General features: G+C 35.4%; 1 protein-coding gene across 3 annotated transcripts in view; it reads right to left on the bottom strand.

Moving 5' to 3' along the window:
* alk (ALK receptor tyrosine kinase) overlaps positions 1-22,182 on the bottom strand; it is a 323,506-nt gene that overhangs the window by 110,506 nt on the left and 190,818 nt on the right. For all 3 annotated transcript variants that reach the window (XM_017426185.3, XM_025008021.2, XM_025008022.2), the window contains one exon: positions 11,926-12,130. In XM_017426185.3, coding sequence (XP_017281674.1) covers positions 11,926-12,130 — 205 coding nt within the window. The remainder of the gene's footprint in view (positions 1-11,925; positions 12,131-22,182) is intronic.

The following is a 22,182-nucleotide window of genomic DNA, read 5'->3' as shown; positions in this document are numbered from 1 at the left end:
CCTCTTCATCTATCGAACACGGCGATGCTTGTTAAGCTGGACTGTGTGAGTGATCAGATGTTTTTCTACCTGCTGACGACCTGACTGAAGGCAGAGAAATCAAACAATGACAACAGAGCTGCATGTGGCTCAGCTGAAGGCTAATTGGAAAAACTAAATGTTAAAAGTTGCGAAGAACAAAAACTCAACATGACTGAACTGATTTTTCTTACAAGAAAAACGAGTCATGGTATTTTTTGACACCCATGCACACCAAATTAACCAAAGTGATCTGAAAGCAGCACGGTGGAGGAGTGGTTGGTGCTGTTGCCTCACAGCAAACAAGTCACAAGTTTTCCTCTCGAGGTCTTTCTGTGTGGAGTTTGTATGCTTTCCTCATGCATAAGTGGGTTTTCTTACACTGACCAAAAACATGCACATTAGGTTAACTGGTCATTAAACTGTCTCTAGATGTGAGTGAGGGACGTGAACGGTTCTGTGTCTCATTTGTCTCTAAATGACTCTGTGATGGACCTGCGACCTGTCCAGGGTGTCCCCCGCCTCCCTTGTGACCTTCCACAGAAAAGCAGGGGAAGAAAATTAATGGATGGATGGTTGTTCTTAAGTAAAGACACTGAAGAAACTAAAAAGTTTCAGTCTGTTGACCACATGACTGAGGCATGACAAATATTTAACAGAACTGATCAAATTTAATTAAAAAAAACCATCTGAACTTAAACCACAAAACTGTCAGTGGAATAATAAACAGCTTGATTTTAGTATCTGCTGTAGTTATATAGTTAAAAATATATTTTGTTGGAAAAGTGCTTTTTATTGGCCAGCTTTTGATTCAGAAACATTAGGAGTAAAGTCCAATTTCAAAGAAAAAGTAGCGACTGTAGAAACTCCAAATAGGAGTCAACACGGGAATAGTCAGATTTATTTCTTTGAAACTTGTCAGAAAACAGCTGCAGACTGTTTGATGATAAAGTCAAACAGCTTTTCAAATCTTTGGGTTTCGAGAAAATGAATCAATCTCAGGTCACAGTGCCTCTACAGTGAGGTCATACTTTAGTTTTTTGAACTTTTGGTCACAAATTTAATACATGTCCCTGAAATTCATTCCAACCCTCTGAGCCAAAAAACATTTGTTTCTGCTTAACTAAAACAAAAATGAAACAGTCCTTCATAGATTCACATCTGTTTAGTAGCCAAACACTAGGAAACAAACTCAACTGTCTAGAAAGCATCTTTGTCTTTATTTTTGAGGTTTTACATTTGAAGGGATGCCCACTTTCATCTGGGGTGTATGATGACACCAAAGTGTTCAAAAAGATTTGAAACATTGCTGCAACACTTGTACTGAAGGTTGTATTTCCAGTGAGCGCCACTTACATGCGACACCTGCTTCCTGGTTCCAGAGGGTACACTTCAGACGAACTCTAATATTTCTTATGCAAAATAATTTAAAAATATTAGCAATTTGGAGTTACAAGGATAGTAAAAAGTTCTGTATTCATGCAGTAAATGCTTAAGGTTTTTCATGTGTGAAGGCTGTAGAGAATGAGGCAGTTTGTCTACATTATCTAATCTGCTTGTCAATGATTGAAAAATTTTACCTTCTGAATGAAAGATGCAATGATTTGAGCTGATATCTCAGTAATTACATGTCAGCTGGTATGATCCATTTGTTTGTACTGAGACTGAAACAATAAAACTAACAATTTCAGTGAATAGATGACCGTCATAAACCAGAAAATTAGCATTTTAGAAAATTGCTGTCAGTTACATAAGCTGTTGACTACTCTTCTTTGGTGTGCCCCCCTCAGTTCTGTTGAATATTATTTTGACTGAAAGTTTGTTTTACTATCTTCAGTTTTCATTGATGCATATCTGCATGTTTGTATGAATATGCATGCATACTGCAGTATTTTCTTTTGCCTAACTGTATTTTTTTCTTCAAGATGCTTTTGTGTGCACTTGTACCTTTATGCTTTAATATTTTGTTCTCATTAGAAAGCTTTTTGCACAAAATGTGCTTTAGAAATAAAGCTCAAATTGAATTGACTTTCCTTCTATATGCATAAACTATCAGAGAAAAAAAAAACAATTTTATGAGCCTCTGAATTCAGTGAAGCTCTGCAATTTTCCCACCAATTTTACGCGAAAATTTAAAACTGAGACAAATATTCAAGAGATGAATATAATAACAGGAGATAAAATACTTTTTCACACAAATGATTCTTACAGCTATGACTCAGTGCACAGAAAAATAAATTTGTTGTGTAAAATGTAAATACGAATCAAATAAAATGATTTGCAGATGAAATAAACTGATTCTCTAATCGAATATTGCAAAAACAGAAAACATGGAGAAAATATATATATCTTTGGAAGTGTCAATTTTCCCTAACAAGCATGAAAAATTACATCTTTTGCAAGGTAAATAACAGCTACATATATATTGGATTGACAAAAATACATCAAATTTGTTAAAATAAAAGAAATCAGAATTGTTGGTTTGTTAGCTTTATGAAGATACTCTACTTCTTTTTGTGACATTAAATTAAGGGTAAGTGGGAATAATAAAATTTAGAATTGAGTAAAGATAAAAAATGTGATTCTCTTTTCATCTACACATATCAAATCTATGTAGCGATAAAGACATGTTAAGTATTTTTTATTGGTGCAGATTGAGAAATCTCTCCATGAGAGAACTGGATTGTAAAATGTAGGACTTATTCTTTTTTTTCAAGATATAGCTGGTTTTTGCTTTATAAACATTTGAATTTCTGCTCACATAGTGTGAAGTTTGGTGGTGCCCAACAGAGAAAACCACACACACAGGTATAAGACGACTCCAAAATGAGACCAACTGCTGTCACTGCTCTTTTTCAACTCAGCACCAAGTTTTAAGCAGACCACTTTAAGAGTTTACCAGAGGAGGTTTTCCTGATCACACAGATGCAATAATTAAGAAGGAGAAAAAAAGAACATTCTACATTTTTGAATAAGGTCATACATGTTGGCACAGCTGCCATTTTTCTTATTTACTTTTTTAAACAATCTAACACTGCACACCAATGAGACACCTGACAGATGCTTCATAACACAGATCCCAGAGGAGACAGGGGCAAACAGCGAGGAAAAACAATTTCCATTTCCACATTTTTTTTAAACAAACATCCCAAGAAAAAGTATTTTTTCATGTATGTGCTGAGCTTTTAAAACCTGAGCTTTAACATTGTTCTCATACATTTGCCTTAGGTAGAAACTTGACAAAAACTAGGTTGTATTTGCTTTACCCTAAAATGTTCTTCGTCTACAATTGTACAAAACATAAAGTGTCAGGAATGTAAAACTTTGGGGGAATATGATTAGAGACTCAGAGATAAGAGGGAAGGTATACGAGCACAGTAGGAAGGTTTGGGAATAAAAACCATAAAATCTTATATAACATGTCTGTGAAGAAGAAGAAGAAGAAGAAGGGCAAAGATGGAACAAAGCGAGCTTGAGAAGGAAAAGGATTGTTGAGTATGCAAGCTGAAGATGACAAGATATAAGTCATCTGTGGATAGGATCAACGTTTGTGTCTATATGAAGCTGAAATGTTTTATTTCTGCAGCTTTGCATGGGATCCCACACCCAAACTGTCACCAACAACACCACAGTCAAAAATTTGCCAAGAGATTAAAACATATGCAGACAACTTCAGAAAACAAGAAGAATATATGAACAAAAATAACCACAATGTTGCAGATTTCCGTTATAAAGAGCATAAAATGTCTGAGACTGTGATGTCAGGGTTTCTGATACATTCTGTATTTTGTCTAATATAAAAGAAATTGAACCACAAAGAGAGTAGCAGAAAATAACTATTCATGCTAAACATTTTCAACTGTTCAATATTTTACATGAAGGAACAACAACAACAACAACAAGACAGAAAACCATCTGACATCTACAGAAGTCAGGAGTCACGTTGGGTTTTTGTTACCTCTTTTCGGCTCCCGTTTCTCTACAAGTTTCCCTGAAATTTTGTGTTTGGTCCAAATGTAATGAGGCAGAATGCATTAGTCAGTGAAAAATAATGCTGCTGTCGTTTTTCCTTTCTCTGACAGCTGGTATAAAAGCCACCAAGAACAGCGTGTAGCCATTGCTACGACAGTCTAATTTACATTTGAAACAAGAAAATGGCAAAGTAGGCTACCCGTGGAGAAAAAGACAAGGAAAGGAGAATGTCAAGACACAGAAATGCATCTTCGGAGATTTTGGAACCTGTGCCCCAGGATTCTCACAACACACAGAGCCTTTTATTTTGGACAGTGTTAATGGCTCCATTTTGCCAGGTTTGACTAAAACTAAGTGCCAAACATTTTCACTTTGATACTTGCACTGTGTGTCAAAATTCCCTTATGCCAAAAAAAAAAAAAAAAAAGATCATGTCATGGTCTTCTTGATTTAATTAGGAGGACTACAGGGACAGATCAATCATGCGTTCAGTTTTTGTAAAACAACTCATTAGCATGAAGGAGGTTTTCATTTAACAAGGTCTGTCTAAATTTGATGTATTTCACAATAAACCAAGCTTCTGACAGTCTTACTCTAGAATCTGTTGCACTGCAGCTTTGCAAGAATAAGTTATAAATAGATTTATAATTACATTCATAAACTGACAACATTAACAAATGAACATCTAATTGTGCTGTAATAAGATATGGATCCCACATGGACCTATTCTCAGACCACTTTTCATTCTTGTATTCATAAACAACTTGATTACTGTGTTGCTTTTGTTCTCTGTACTTTTTTTATGTAACTAATTTATTTTATTCCCATACATTTTATTTCTTTACTCAGGGCTTAAGCAAAAGTATAGGCTGTAAGAATCATATTGCTGTTGTCTGCTGTAAAATGTAGAATTGCTACATTTGTATTCCTTGTAATGTATTCCTTTTAAATTATTTTATTACATTAATAAAGTAGATGTTCATAATTTTTAGCACAGCTTTGTTTTTATTTATTTTTTATTTATATCTTGTGTTTTTATGTCTGTTTACTTGTACCTAATTGTGGTTCCTAATCCATTTATGTAAATGTAGTAAGATTAATTTTAAGCTCTGCTTGTTAAAAGTCTTATTTGAACAATTTCTTTTTTAATCTGTCATTATTTCACAGAATGGCCATTCTTAATTTAAGATATGTTAACCAAGCTAGTTTTGTTGTTAAACTGAGAAAGCAAAAGTTGTTTTCACAAGATTCTGTGCTTACTAAAAAAAAAAAAAAGTAAAACAAAATTTTAAACAAGCGTTTTTTTGAGACGCTTAAAGTTAAAAAAATGAAGGGTTCCTATGAAACACTCAGTTTTATCATTCAATGTCACTGTCATGACTCGTCATCATGAATTATAACAATAACATGAAACAGAGTTCTGATACAAGTCCTCTTCAGTTTGTGATTTTAAAATCTATTTCAGCTATCAGAAGAAAGCAGGTTTTTTAGGATCAAAATAAACTATCATCTCAATACAACAAACTTTGTTACTAAAGTCCCATAATTAAACAGTTAAAGAGAAAACAAGCTTTGTTATCACAAGATAAGATAATTAATCTGACTTGAATATATTCTCACAAAAATAATGTTCCAAGCAAGTCCTATCTTGGCTTTAATAATTTTGTTTTCTTATGCAACAAAAACTAATCAGAAACTAATCAGAGATAAAGAGATTCAGGTATAGCTATAAATATGCAAGAGTTTATATCTAATTTGGATCCTAACTCAGGGTTTTTAGCTCCAGTCAGGGCTCTCTGTTGAAAAATAGATTTTTGTATCTCTAGTCGAGCAGCTAAGTCAAGACCACTTTAGAAAATGGTAGCATAGAAGGTCCTCAAAGAAAGGTTTGAGTTTTGGTTTGGAAAACACAACAACTCTGGAGCACAACCATAACAACATCCCACAATTCATAAGTCACACTGTGGCTCGTTTCATGTTCAACACTGGTGGTCAAAAAGACAGAAAAAACCCCGAAGTTCTAAGGTGTCTCTTCTTTTAATGATCTCTTTCGATTACAGCCCTCTTACTGGCAGCGCTCCCAGAGAGCTGAGATTCCCATCAGCTGCAGCCCCGCGGCGACTGCAGTCCAGGAGGTGGAGGTCAGCTCTGCCGAGCTTTAAGCGGAGGAGGAGTGGAACGGATCCCTGCCAGGGATGAATGCAGCACTTTGCCAAAATGGAGCCTCGAGGTGACCCATTTCTCCTACTCTAGTTTAGCTCTACTCACCGAGGAACCCAATAACAAAAACTCCCTGTGTTGGCTGGATTTTTTTTTTTTGTCTGAAATGAGATCACTAAAAACGTAGAGCCTGGAAAATTGTTAGAACAAATTAGAAGGAAATGTGGGTTGTAACTAAAATATGATAACTCAGTATTTTTATCACTCAGTGCCAAGAAAGGTGGATGATTATGCAACTGCCTGCATACATGAGTTCATTTGTCTGTTAGCAAAATGTTTTAGGAACCACTTAATGAAACTTTTAGAAAGAACTCGTTGGATGTACATTTCCAAATGATTAACCTTTGGACAACTTAACACAAACTTTGTTTTATGAACCCATGTCAACAAAAGCTGTAGGTTGTGATGGGTTCGAGAGTTTTACACCCATCTTCAACTTAAATATTCAAATGTAAAATAAAGAATCAGGAGAAATGGACATTTCTTCAACTTTTCTTATGTATCTGCAAAGACTTATGTCAGTCTTGAAGCCGTCTTCTTTCATTCATGAGACTAAATTGAAAAATGAAGTCGTTGGCAGTAATAATCCCTTTTACTTATAGAAATTACAGCTGCTTCAATTTGAAAATGAACATACAGCTAAGATTTGGTTTCCAGCCATCTGTCTCTATTGTGTGGGCCACCATTCATCACGAGGGTAAAAGGAGAATCTTTTTACATTTTCATCACATCCTACAGGAAGTTTTCAGTGTCTTTAAAGTGTTCAGTTTAAACTCATTTTAAAATAGACTCGTGTTTTTTTCCTCATCCGTCTTCCCAATTTTCCCAACAAGGAGGTTATGTTAATTTATATTAAAGTAGGCGTACCATTTGTGTATGATAGTCCCAACTGAGTTCTGACAGAGCACACAGTACTTAATTACTCCCCCTCCTCCCCAAAGTACAACTACAACTACACTCAATTCTGATTACATAATTTAAAAATAGCCACACATGTTTATAGGTTTCACAGTTGATGGTTTATGACAAACTGATTACCAGTGTGTGTGTGTGTGTGTATGTGTTGAGAGTTGCAAGAAAAGACAGTTTCAAAGTTCAGATCTTGAGAATGTTATGGGAAAATATTTGCAGCATGTTAATGGCCTAAAAGCACATTTCCAGGTCACATTTACTTTCAAATAGTGTGAGTGAAATGGGAGTTGTTACACAGGCCGTGCAAACTGTGGCTTGCACTTTCTTTAATATGCAGACTTGTGTGGGAGGGAATATTGTATCATTTATCACTTGCCATAATGTTGCTACTGTACTTTAAAGTTTAGCATTAACAGTTGCCTCCTTCGATGCCTCCCTCCCCCGCATTACAAGCGTTATCGATCAGTCTTAAGATCATATTGCTTCTCCACTGTGCTTTAAATGATGTCATCCACTTTCCATACCAACATTCAAGGTCTTGATACTAAAGTCATCACATTATGCATCACAGTGATGCACCCTGAAAGTGAGACCATTTGGTGTATGAGGTTCCAATGTAAAGTAAATGATTGCAGGGGCACATAGTAAAAGGACGCTTCATTATCTTGTATGTTCATGCATGTGTTGTGGTGGTTGAATGTGAGGTTGAACTAAAGTAAATGAAGAAAGGAGACATGCTGCGTCTGTGATGAGATGTCGAGGTGGTGTAGTACCTTCAGCCTCCTTTCACACAAATCACAACTGCAGTGATAATTTACTACTGTGAGATACCATAAAGGTTTTCTCAGTGACCCGTCACATGCATGCATGGGAACAAATTAGATTCTGTGAATGCATGTGAAGATAAACACAAGGTCATTACAAAATGAATATATTTACTCAGACGCGTACATTCTGCTACCCTTACTGCTCTGTCTTTGCTTCAGAGCTCACCAAGAAGTGAAAGGTTAGATTTCTTCAGTTCCTCTTTAAAAGAAAATACTAAACCAGGTCTCCTTCTACTTGAAGCACTTTTTGGTAACATTTGATATAAAAATAAACTTCCACTTTCGTCCTCTCTGATGTGTTTTCCATGAGGTTTCCCTTTTTTTTTAATCAATTCTTTTGTCCCTTTGATTTGGCAGTGATAATGTGACTTTTTCTGCATGCATGCTTAAACTGAATGAAGGTTTAATAAGTTAAAATGGACCAAACATGATTCTCTCATTACATCACTCAGCATGGATAAGAGGCATTAGAAAGAAAAAAAAAAGCAAAATTTTTCAGGAGTGTAATATTTCTAAAATCCTTTGCCCCCTCCTCCCTTCTTATGAATGTTCAGGACAGGAGGTGAAATCAAAGTGAAGATTTGATGCAATTCATTTGGTTTCTTAGCTTAACAGATTAGAAAGTGACATTTGATAATTACTATGTTACTGAACCTGAATGTTGTAAATTGGATTATAACTGAAAATTGGACTGCAATGATTTAGGATAAACTGGACTGAATTGAATTATGTAACTGGATTTAAAGCTAAAACTGACTCACTGAAATGCATTTGCATATATTTGGATTTAAACTGGACCTGTATTTTCCATTCATAGAGCTTCTTCAGACGGCTGACGTTGCAAACTGGCATAATAATGAACTGTACGGAACTAATTTCTTTAACAAAAGTACCTGTGATACATTTTTATATTTGTTTCCTAAAATAAGTGAACAATGCAACTATTCAAAGATGTTTGTTTAAAGCAAAATAAACCTTAAGCATTCATTTATTATTCAACCTTCTTAGCTGCAAAATAATAGAATTCTGACCCACTTTTTAAAGCACTGTAAAGACAGCTTTACCTTCAGATTAGATATGTGTTAAGTGTACTAAACCAACATCACTTAAACATGATCAAACTACTAAATTGTTGTCAAAACTGATCAGAACACTGCTTAAAAAAGCAAAGTGAGCCACTGATAACACAAAACCTAAGGAGGGGAAACAAAGTAAAGCAAAACAAAAAATCTAGAATTTAATACAATAATCTTAGACGAACCTATATTGGAGTCATCCAGAACCAGCCATCTGTGGTTCTGGACTTTAAAGTAAGTTCTCATTGGCTTCAACAACTGACCAACACTTTCATGGAAATGAGAAGTTCTTGTTGTAAAGCTTGAAACAGACACACCGCAAAAATGTTTAAAATGTAAAATACATAAAGAAAGAAAGACGCATCTAACTTGAGGGAACATGAAACAATTTACTATTTACTGTGCCACTGGCTGCCTGTGAGACAAACATCCTTCCACCTGCTGGCAGACGGTGACGAGCTGGAGGCTGCTTGCAGGGGAGATGGAGGTTAGATATGTTTTTACTTTGTGATCTTCAAAATGTTGGAATAAGTAATGCTGAAACAGAAAACTTTGTGCTTTGTAATAAAGAAAATGTAATAAAACGGCAAATTCAGATTTAGGCAGTGTTTCTATTTGGTACAAGTTTATCTATCATGAAAAATAAATATTAAACCAATATTGAATCAGATGAAATCATTCCCAAGAAAACTGCTATTTCAAGACCTTGGCTGATGCTGATACACATTTTCAACTTATCTCCTTTACTTTTAGGCAAGTGCCTGAAGAAAACTACCTGCTTGCAGGATCTTTATCTTATAACTACATGAATCTGATTTTATTGGTGCAAAGATGTAAAGATGTAGAATTAATCCCCAAACGGCATCTATTTCACAGCTGTTCTCCCAATCCAGTCACATCCTGAAAGTTTGTAAATCCCTACGCACCAAAGTATAGAACAGTAACAGCAAAAACAAGTCTTTTCAGTTTTATGTAGAGTTTGGATTTCATGGCACATTAAAAAGAAGAGTGGATGGTGGCTGAGAATTTTAACAACCAGGTTTTTGATTTAATGCAGCATCCATTACTTTACTCCATACTGAGTGCTCTGTAGTTCAGCGCATGTACAATAAACAATGTGCAAAATAACAGAAAATAAACTCAAAAATACTAAAAATATGATCTACCCTCTTGATCAAATATGAATCTTTTGAATACAAAAATAGTTTTCCATCCTTCTTGGCCAACATTGTCTTAAACACTGACAATGTAAATGTGCAAACATGTCCAAACAACACTGCAATTTATGCCAAGTCAGAAAGGCAATTAGACTAACTCGTTCATCGTCTTCAAGTGGCTTTTGTTGCTTTTGTTCTTGATGCTTTTATGAATCAAATGTCTTCCCATCAGAATAGTGATGTTTGTGTGTGTGTGTGTGTGTGTGTGTGTGTCTGAGAGAGAGTGGGACAGAGTGAGTCTCTGGTTGGCAAAGATGGAGGGGTGGGTGGCAGCGGCTGACTACAAATGAAATCACACACAATGCTCAAGTCTAATTCTTTACAGACATAATGAGCACATCCCTGCTACCCTCTCTTTAAGAACATACAGAGAATGTTTGCATAAACACACAAACAATAAAGTGCACCCTCTCCTGCAAAGCAACACTTAAGGAGACAGAGACATTCATATGATTCCACTGCTGTAGGACACAAAAACAGCATGAAACCGATTTATAGCAGCATTCTGAGAGTTGATCTACAAGCTGAAACATCACGTATAATTATGCTAATAAAGGTAAAAGGGACAAACACATACCAAGCATTTGCATTTGTTGAGAAGCCCAGTGAGCAGAGCACAGGCATGGTGTTAATTAGGGATTAGATTCCAAGGAAGCTAATGTGAGGTGAATATTTGCAGATTGGTACCCAACACCACAATGAACACCTGCTTTTTAAAAATACTCCACCACCAAATAAATATTTAGGCAAAATTTGAGGCAAATCTTTTGAGAAACTTTTAATCAACTTCTCATCGTAACTTACTAAACCTGGTCAGAAACACTTCTATACCATCAAACTACAAATCACTAAGGTTTTGTTTTGTGGATCAGACAATTCTGGAAAAAAATATTCAAATGCTCATCGTGAAAGCTTCAATTTGTGATAACTTGACAATTATTATGCTCATTTTTCTTATACTCACTGAACAGTTTAGTTTCTTTCCTTAGCAGCAGGTTACAGTTATAATAGTAGTTGAGAAATGAGCAAATTATGAAGTAGGAAAAAAAAAAGCCCAGCTTCTGGAAATATTGGTGCTTGCGATGCACTTCACCCACTGCAGTTTTCCTTCTAAATAGCAGATGTCAATAATGAGAAATTAAACAGGATACTGCAAGAATGACACAAGAAAAAGTCCTACAGGAAGTAATTTTTCATACATGAATAAAACTACAGTTTCAATTTACCTGCCTCACTTTTAAAAGGTTTCCAGCTATTTGTATTATTTGGTACAATGGTACCCTCTTGAGTTTTCTTTAGTCATACAGATGCACAGAAAAACGTGCTTGCAAACCCCTCCCTACAGCTCTTTTTATTATAACACATCATTCATGAGTGCAATTTCTTACAAATAAGATGTGCACAATCAGCCAAACTAATACATCAGTTTAACTTCTACCATTTTAGTCTTTTTAACATTCAGTGAGGGAGCCATCATTGCATTCTTTGATGCCTTTTCTACATGTGCCTCTAACAGGATTTCTATACAGGCCAGAAAGCAGATTTTTTTTGAACATCTTCAAATTCAATGCAAACCTGAACATGAATCCTTGCAAAACTAGACAGATGTGCAACAAGAGAACAATTCCCCAGTTATAACATCTTTAATCAAACCTATTACCCCTAATAAAAACACATGCTTACCCTGTGATTCGTGGCAGAGTTTCAGTAGAGAAGAGGGCGAAGGGTGGCTTGTCTCGCTGTATGCGCCAAAAGGTGTATTGTCCGCTTTGTTCAGGGTGGAGAAACACAGCCATGCCCAAGCCACACAGATCTTGACCCCCCCATAACCACGGACTCAAGACCCATGGTCCTCCAAACGCTGAGCTGTTAACCCAGAAGAACTGACCTGAGAGAAAAGAAAAACAAAGAGTAAGATGAACTAGTTTCATAAAGTGTATTAGAGTAAAGTTGCTAAAAGCAGATCTGCATTTGTGAGAAAGCTGACTCATGATTAAAAGAGTGAATTTCACAGAAACTAGAGGTTGTAAAAAATTGAGATAAGAGATAAAGTATGGTATAAGATAGTTTTAGGGCACTTGCTCAAAGTGGTCCTTGATGGAAATGTATGAAATAAAGTTGCTTTGAAAATGAGCAGTCAATGACACCCTGTGCTCGAAAAAAAAATGTTGCGGGGGAAAAAATAAAAGCAGGTTTTCTTTATAGCTTTGATACAAATTCCATTTCACTTTCAAACCTATTGTGCTCATTCATGCAGTAAGTTGATCAGAAACAAAAAGCGGTGCAATGTGGAAGCACAAAGAGTCTCAAGTTTAAAAAAAAAGAAAATCAAATTTTAATATCCTGGGTGAAGAAAGTCTTTTTGATGAGGGGAATTTTAAAATATGCAAAATGAAACTGTTGAACTTATTTTTGTATGATTCTCATGAGTCATTCAAGGTCAGGTTGCTCTGATATTGCTGTTTATGTTTGTTAGCGCAGGAGGACACGAGGCACTCTCACCCATGCAGACACAGTTGTAAAAATAAAACTGAACGTTTCTCTTCAGCAGAAGGTTGATGGATTTCTTCTCTTTCCATTTTTATATTGTTTCCATTCCTGGGCTGTATGACTACATTCTAGTTTCTAGTTAATGGAAATACAAGCTTCCAGAGAGTCAAACTATATTAAAGAACATCTTTAACTGGAACACACTGCAATAAAACAGACTTTTGCCATTACTTCAATGCAATTTGCATGTCTGTACTTAAAAAGAGACAAAAATATAGAAAGAAAATAAGCTGTAATAAGTCATGATGTGTAGAGGAGCTGCAGTATCTTTGAACAAAGCTTATAATACTTGTACCATTTGCAATACATGCAGTAACTTTTGTATGGACAGCAGAACTTTTAGTGCCATTAGGGTCCATGCCTTTCATACTTTAGTGACTAAAGCATGAGGAAAAACAAACAGGGGAATATCAAAGGCCATAATCACAATATTTCATTAAATGCCGCTGTGTGCCCATATAACCTTCCAAAAGCAACTAATCTAATATATTGTAAGTATTGTCATGCGACATAAATCTACTTTTTTCTGCAATGCCTGTCACTTACTCAGGTATTGTCAAACTACAGCTACCTACTTAGCATTTATCAAATAATGAAACACAAAAAATATGACTTTTCTGGAGAATTCCAGGAAATGTTAAAAAGGAGACTGATCACACTGACGATAAAATCTTTGTTTCATCATTCAAACAAAACCCCACACTTGCTGCCACTCCAGTTAACCGGTCTGCCTGAGTTCATCTAACAAAAGCAATTCTGTATTTTCAGAGCTTTTATTTTTCCATTAAAAATGTGGGGACACAAAAATAAAGTTTGACAGACAGAAAAACAGGATTTTAGCACCAACAAGGTGATTCCAAAAGAGCCTAGGTCAGGTCTTTGTTCAGGTTTTTCCTATTTCATAAAGATATGACTGTCAGATATTGTTCATCTGCTGTAAAAAGCTTTTTAGGTCTGACACCTCTTCCTTCTTCCTTTCATCCTCCTCTTTTAGGAGGCATTGCTCAATAAGTTATGGTCAGTTACAAAGACTGGACTGAAAATGAGTGAAAAAGCACTCCCAAATGGTTAAATAAAACTTTATGATTTCTCTTGTTTCTTGAAGACATTTCACCTCTCATCCAAAAGGCTTCTTCACTTCTGAAGAACAACTTCAAGAAAAGAAAAAGTTCACTTGCCTTCTTTTTACCCACTTAGGACTGGCATGTTCTGGATGGCTTAGAATCTACACCAATGTAGTGGAAAAAGCAGCTAAAGTTCAAAGAAAATCTTCAGAAAGTCTGGAAAACTATTTATGAAGACCACTTTAAAAGATTAAAGTGTAGCTGCTTGGATGCAAAGTATAAAGAGATATGGGTGGTTTAAAACTTTAACTGTATATGAAACTAGTTTTTGGGAGCATTTCAAAAGGTTTGGTTTACATACTGTATATTCCTTGTGTTATTGCCTGGATTAAAATTTTGGTCCTTTAGATCTTAACTGCTTTGATTTTAAAACACCTGCCACATTCCAATTTGGCATTTAATTTCAAATAAATGTCAGCAAACTTTATTATAAAACCAGTAAAGGGATTGTAAGCCATTAGTGTATGTTCCCACAGTGTTGCTTCCACTTTCATCCTTGGTTGATAACCAACATGCATTTTATAAAACCCTGTAAAGTACTGAAATCTTCCAGTTTTTGAGGCCTTTAAATTGGAAAGCTTCAGTTAAGCCTCATTTGCTCTTCCCTTCTCGTTTGCATGCTTCTTTCAGAGGATCCTGACAATTTGGTGAAGGCTATCAGAATACTTAAAAGTAGTATGCAGGCAGAGGGGGCCGAGTGCATTTCCCACACACCTAGTAGCAATTTGATATTAAGGTTTTAAGATTGAGCCAGGAAAAACTTTCAGCCTGAAGGAAAAGCCCCATTAACTCTTCTGTTCCAGTTGTAAAAAAGTAAAGGAAGTACTTGTTTGGAAGCAATTGCTACAAATTTAACAACAAATTGCAGGGGAAATTTTGTGATTCCATTAGTAGATTTCTGCTTCAGCTTCACCTGTGAATACTGCTGTCCAACAGAGCTTAATGCCTTCATTTACTGCATCACAGGGCCTGTTTAAACTAACTGTCTCTTCCAGTTTGCATAATGCAACATGATCAAGGATGCTGGATTAAGTAGTTCAGTAAATTATTACTCAGTTGCACATGGTTTTAAAAAGAACTACATAAAAAATTCACACTTAAAATGAAATGCTTTGGATGAACCTTCCTTAATTGATTTTAATATCTGCTGGAGCATACTCCTAATTTGTCATGTTGAATATAATAAAACATTTTACCCCAAACAAAAACCAGCCATACAAAGAAACAAATCTTCTAATGCAGTTCCTTTCTTTGAACTTAAACACCTGCATCAAGTTTGGTATATATATTTTTTAAGGGAATAAACTTTCTTGGGTGCAGTTTAATGTCTGCGAAGCTTTGAGAAAGAAGACTGCATCCAAACAGCAGAAACATTTTATTTCTAAAGTGATCATTTTCTGTATGATCAAATCAAACCAGAAAACACTTTTCTTGCTTTCCTTGCAGTTACAGATCCAATCAATCGAGGTTCTGGTCGACATAGCATACCAGATCAGGCCAACTTTTTGCAAGGACAAGTTCCCTCAGATAATAAAATCGCAACAAAAGAGCTGAAAGGAGGATGAAAACAAACCAATAACATTAGATTCTCTGCCACATCCTCTCATAGTGAAGCACATTAACTCAGGGCCAGCACAAGCTTTTGAGGCTCCAACTATTTTGGCTGCCACACGTTTTCATTTGCAACTTAGTCCCACAACACAGTGACTGAGCTCACATTAAAAAAACGTGTTTTACAGATTGATATTAAAAAGCCCATGAGACAGATATAGTTTTATTTTCTTGTCAATAAGTGGTATGCTCAAAATAAATACCCGATCTTTTCGTTTTGAAGCAGAACTTGGTAACACCATGGAGAATTTTAAAGAAAACAACTTGAATGCTCATGTCCCTCCCTGGGTACATCACTACTTTATTTGCTGCTGTAACGTGAGAGTTATGATTCGTAGGCTAATGTTTGTTGAAAAAACGTGCTGTAATTGAGTTTAAGATGGTCAACATGAATCAAAGCCTGGTCTCCATAATGTTTAACAGTTTTGTCCACAAAGCAAAAATGAGGCATTTCTACCAATAAAGCTCCAAACTGATTAACATTCTATGCCGTCTATTAATTTGTGAAGTGCATACTTTATATAACAAAATCCCAGATTTAATGTCTAAATCAAACTGGAGTTTTTTTTTTCCTAATCGTAAACTATCAAAGAGTAAACCCAAACCCAGTGAATTAGACTCAAATGCATGTCTGATGTGTGCCAGTCCTTAAAATTGGCTAAAATCTTGCAGTAATGATAATAATAATAATGAATTGTTAATCTTCACACTGTGTGACATCTGTGTTAGACTATTTACATGCGGTTAATTAAAATCTAGCTGTGGTGTTACATTATACATAATCTGCCGCAACACATTCTGTTAATAACACATCTTGCTAAATGTATCAAGCTAAGCCTGACTATTTGATGAAAAGATAATGCATTGTAAAAACCCACAACAAGGCATTCACTTGAACAGTTTTATAACTTTTGAGATCTGATTGGTTCAAAAACAGCAGAGTGTGGCCTCTTCTGAGCAGCTGTTAACACCACTCCATTTTAAGAACTTCTTCTTGATCCTCCAAACTGATTTTGCTCCGACCTCTGCCTACTGCAGGTGGACTGATTATTCACAAGTACTTCATCTATTACAGTTTTAAGTGACTTCAAACATAGCTACACCTTTAATTAGGACATTGACTGATTAGAATTGTTTGATGGTGGATACTGACTTTCAGAAATCAAGGCAGCCAATGGCCACTTTGTGAAGCCACCTTCTTTGTTTTGGAACTACAAACATTTTAATAATAATATATATGATATCAAATTTTGAAAACAAAAACAGTGGCTGAATGTTTACAGTAGGATGTGTGATAGTTAATAGTTGGAATGGGATAGGCCTCAGCACCAATCAGTTAGAAACAATTGGATTTTATAGAGGCAAAAAAGCAACCTTTTTATTACATAATTTTCTGTTCATTTCTGTAACACTTTAAAGACTAGTTAAACTAGTTGACTTAGTTGTACAAACTGAATGAGTTATTGTAAAGTGTAAATTTGCTCAACACTGGTTATCAAGTACAAGTGACAGTTAAATAAGAAATAAATATATGCCATGCATGGATCAATCCGTCTATCCAAAACACAAACTGAACCTTCTGTGTTTACTGAATGAGATTAGGAGCCTGAGAAATATCTGAGTAAGAAATAACTGTCACTCAAAAACACAGATCTATGACACATTTAAAAACAATGCCAATAAATGACATTTTACTTAGACTAAAGCAAAGAAAGTTTGATTCACAGCAGCCACGTCGATTCTTTTGTTCTCGATGCTTCAAAGAGCTTTTTACCAGCCATAGCTCCATTTATTTCTCTCCCTCTTATCTTAAAATCTTAAACAGAACAAAAGATCTGAAGAAATATTGGACCAACGATTTTGTCTTAGCTTTTGTAAAGACAAACTATGTTTAGAGAGTGTTAAAATCTGAATTATTCTGTGGTGTGAAGAACAAATATGTCAATTTTAAATTCCGACAATAGATATGACAGTTACAAATTGTCTGAACCCAATCTTTATTTCTGAAAAATATTTAAATGTATGATAATGCATGCAATGATTTGAAACTAATATGTTGATTTGTCTTAGCAGCCTATGCACAGTTGTGACAAATACTTTCAATATCTTTTTGCAATACTTATGCAATTTATCATGTACATGATCCCATTCAAATATTGTGTATACTTTATTTTACTGCACCATATTCCCAGTGTATAAATTATAAGTGCCAATAATTTCACTGTAAGTTTTAATTTTTTTTAAAAATTTTTTTTATATTTGATTAATTTTGGGTCTTTTTAAATTGGAACATGCCAGCAGTTTTTGTCTTTTTACAATGAAAAAAAAAAGGCTTTCATCAATAAAAAAATAAAAATAAAATAAATTATGTATATCTTTTGCAAATATGGAAAAAATAAAACAAATAAACAGATTGACAATTATTCTTCTGCATTGTTGGTAACCATTTGTAAACTGTTTTTTCACAATGTTGTTATTGGAAATTTGTTTTCGCAGAACTAGAAACAAGGATTGGGTTTTGCATGGCTGTTTATTTTTGTCCTAAAATAAAAATAATTTTTCACACGTGAACATTCTCTTAAAAACTGTAAAGAAGTATTCAGTTAAAATATTTAATTCTACAACCTAAAAATACCATGAATGTTGAACATTAGGCAGCCTATGATAATATTTAATCAATAATTTCCAGTCATTTAATGTAATACAGACCAGAGAAACAATTAGACTAACGGACGGGAAGTTCAGGCAGTGGACTGATTACACAAAGTCGTGTCGCCATGCCAAGCAAAGTAAATAAGGAAGTCAACAGAGACTTAGTAATGATTTAAGCATGGTTAGCAGTGATTTCAGCCTGAGGGGCCGAGTGTGTGGGCGCTGAGAGCTGATTGATTAAGTGGTCTTGTTTATACTTGGAGCTATAATAGAATCTGGGCTTTTTCCAAATGAATGAACAGAGCCACGTGCCAACCGGTGCTGCACAGTAAAAGTAAACATAAAAAAAGAGTTTTCCAACATTGGAAGCTGCCTTGTGTTCATGCAACAATTTCATCAAGTTTTTTTTGTTTCTTCAGAAGTGCCAGGTGGAAAAGTGTCAGGGGATTTTCTGCTTTGCTATCCTGTTTACTTGCTATGGAAATCTTAACTTGCAACTAATGTATGATTTACAAAAGACTTCTTCCATCAGTTTCATAATGCAGGTTTTCTTCCTTTTGAGATATGAGCATTAATGTTTTAAAACAGAAGGTGGTACATAGTAACTGTTTTTATAGGCACTATCGAGAAAGTGTAATTTCTCAAGTTTATTATTTTTGTACCCTCTCATTTATCATTAGAGACAGTCAGTGTATGTGAAAATGCAGATAGGTATATCACTCCAGCTATTACAGTTGAGATTTGTATTATTAGTTTGCAAGGTGCCTGCTTTTTCACTCCAATGTTTGTGACACTAACTTGTGAAAAAGAACAAAGTAGAAGGAAAAAAGGCAGGTCCTGGTCCCCGCTCCCACCATGGCAGAGAGACCTGGGCTGAAATCCCAGCGGCAGCCAATTTGTGCATTCTAAACAGGGCATTTGACAGAATTCACAGGTGGGTAGCTGCTAATGTTGCGTCCCCAGCAGTTGAAAAGAGCCTGCGGTGGCAACACCATGTGTGTACAATATGTGTTTAAAGACCACGGTACACTCGTCTGTAACTGTGAGTCACAGATAACAAACGGTGAGCTCCTCTCAAACATTCATTTATGCAGCTGCACACTGAGCAGGGCAAGTGGTTGGCCTCCTAAAAATGTCAACCCAACCATTTACTTCTTCATCTATTGGATTTTTGAACCCACAATCCTCACAAAAAGCTCACAGTCCTAGTTTTTATGCTTTCTTTCAGACCTGCAGCAAATACTTTATAATCTTGAGCCATCTCAATGGTCCAGTGGAAACTGAAAGTGATGTCGAGATATTTTTAGTAGCAAGAAATGATGTTCGGATTAAAAATGTCCAAGGGCTACTTCTGGCCCTACAGCTGCATTTTACCATCCTTCTCTATGAAAGGCAGGTGAACAGTAAGTACCAGTGGCTGTGTGTGTGCGTTCTTTTGTCTGTCTGTTAGCAAATTATCTCAAACCACTGGACAGATTTTGATGAAACTTTTAGATCACTGGATATACCTCTACAACTGATGAACTTTTGAAGTCAACTGGATTCAAGATTTCCATAGATAATCGACTTTAGCAAGCATTCCATAATTTATTTATTTTTTTACATATAAAATATACTCAGCAAGCAAATTCACACTAGGCAACAACAACTAAATCTGGACATGCATTAGCCATTTTAGCAATATTTTAAGATTTCTAATGCAATAATCAAAGAGCTACTTTATTTAGGTCCTGAAATGTTACAGTCTTGTTTGGCAGCTAGGCCCAGCATCCAACAGCTAAGGGAAATATAAAAAGAACTGGGACACATTCTGCCTTTGTAGTAAAGACAAAAAAGAATGAATACATAAATTAGTCGATCCTCTGAGCGGAAAAAGCAGCCGAGTGTTCATTAAGAAAAAAATAAAAAATTCCCTCTTGGCAAAGAACATGCAGCCAGTGAAACTATGAAGTCTGTAAGAAGGTAGATGAGATAGCTTCTTGATTACTCCCCAATGATGATCATATCTCCTGGAGTGAATTCCTTTTGGCTTGGATATTATCTGATTATGAAACATTAGAAGCTGGTGGTTGTAATAACTCATTTAAAGACTGCTGTTCTTATGCCTTTTCAGTGGTTTCTGCTCTTCTCTATAGCTGCCCTAATGTGAAAGAAAGGAAAAAGACTAATGTGTTTGCATACTGCACGTACTAATCTGAAAAAGCATGTAGTCTGCATTTTGTGTGCATGCTTAATTAATTTACCCAAATTAGAATTAATGTGTTGGTGTTATCATGTGCATAAGTGCATGAGAGAGCCACATTTCCACTTGAAGGCTGTTGTTTTCCCCTGTGTTGGTTTATGATTGTGTGGGATGGTTGACTGGGGATTGGCTCCAGACTGAGGGCCAGCCAGAGAGCATCCTCTCAGCTAGGTAAAGAGAGATGATGGAGCACAGTCCACAGGGGGAAAGTCAACACTTCCTTCCCCCTGCCAACACCTCCTGCCTGGCCCAGTTGCTGGGAGAAATCCCAGAGCTGCTCTCAACATAAGGCTTGGAAGCATCACATAGCTCCATGGCCAAAAACCACAGACAGGGCAAAGCAGGTGGAGAATTTATGAGCTTTCTTTGCTGTGTTAGCAAGTGGTTTGGACTCCGTTCAAGTGCAGACAGCGTGTCATGTAGTGTTGTGTTTTGGTGGGAATATGTTACGAAATCAGATCACCCCCCCCATAAAAAGAGATCCAATTACACTGATTTGTTAGGCTCAAGGCTTTCTTAATGATATCTTTTGAAACAACTTTGTTGTCTACTTGAAACTTTATAAATAAAAGTGTAATAAGACAGAGTCAGGGCACGGAGAACTGAGTGTAGGAAGAGACAAATTTCAAAAAAGATATGCATGACGTTTGAATTGTGTGCCAGTTTATTAAAACAAAGAATGGCCTGTCTGAATGAATGTGAACAATCATGTGTTTAAGGTGTAATTGAACAATTTTTGAATATAGATACATACTTGGAGTAACACCTAAATATGACTGAATTAAACTAAAAATAAATTATTTTATACAGTTAAAGCACTCAAATACTACTATACTATTAATAACAGCAATAATGATAAAATCCTAACAAAGTAAGCAATTGTTTTACCAAACTGTTAACCAAGTTCTATTTGTAATCATCACTTTATAATTTACAGGTTTGGTAGACTTTAACAAAAGTTACAACAGAAAGTTAGCTTGTGAGAAAGAAACAAATTAAGAAAGTAGCTGATAAAAATAAGACTAAAAAAATACACAACTTTCAAAAAAATACAAAGGTGCCTTAAATCTCTGTTCCATGTAATTGTCTCCAAAAACTGACTACTGTGACTGGAACCAATAAAAGAGTTTGTGTAGAAGTCGTTGATCATTCAGGAGTGCATTCTTTATGCAGAAGCTGTGCTGTAAATGACGAGCCACGGCCAATTGCTTCTTTTTAAGTTCTGGTTTACAAAAAAAAAAAGATAGCAATGACAAAAGTACTGTAATGCTTCAAAAATGAGTGGCAAAATAATAAAAAAAACCATCAGAAATTACATTAATTTAAAACAGACCATTAAAGCCAGCAGAAAACTGCAAAATCGTGCATGTTTGATCACTGTCACCATCAGTAAAATCACAGTGTGTTAATCCTGGAATTCAAATGCACTCAAAAAGGCAATATGTGATCATAATTTATAGCTGCTTTTGTTCCTTTTAGAAATTTAAAAACTCTAAAAGAAGAGTAACTACGCAATAGAGCAGCAGCAACAAAGAAAACATTTTTTAACTCATGCACTGAAGGGCTTGCCACGTGACACTGTCTTAGAGTGTAGGAATGAGCAAACACTAATACAGGTGCTGGTCATAAAATTAGAATATCATGAAAAAGTAGATTGATTTCAGTAATTCCATTTAAAAAGTGAAACTTGTATATTATATTCATACATTACATACAAACTCATATATTTCAAATGTTTATTTCGTTTAATTTTGATGATTA

This window comes from Kryptolebias marmoratus, linkage group LG10 (assembly GCF_001649575.2).
Source record: "Kryptolebias marmoratus isolate JLee-2015 linkage group LG10, ASM164957v2, whole genome shotgun sequence".
Lineage (NCBI taxonomy): Eukaryota > Metazoa > Chordata > Actinopteri > Cyprinodontiformes > Rivulidae > Kryptolebias > Kryptolebias marmoratus.
This window is presented reverse-complemented; position numbering and strand designations above follow the sequence as displayed.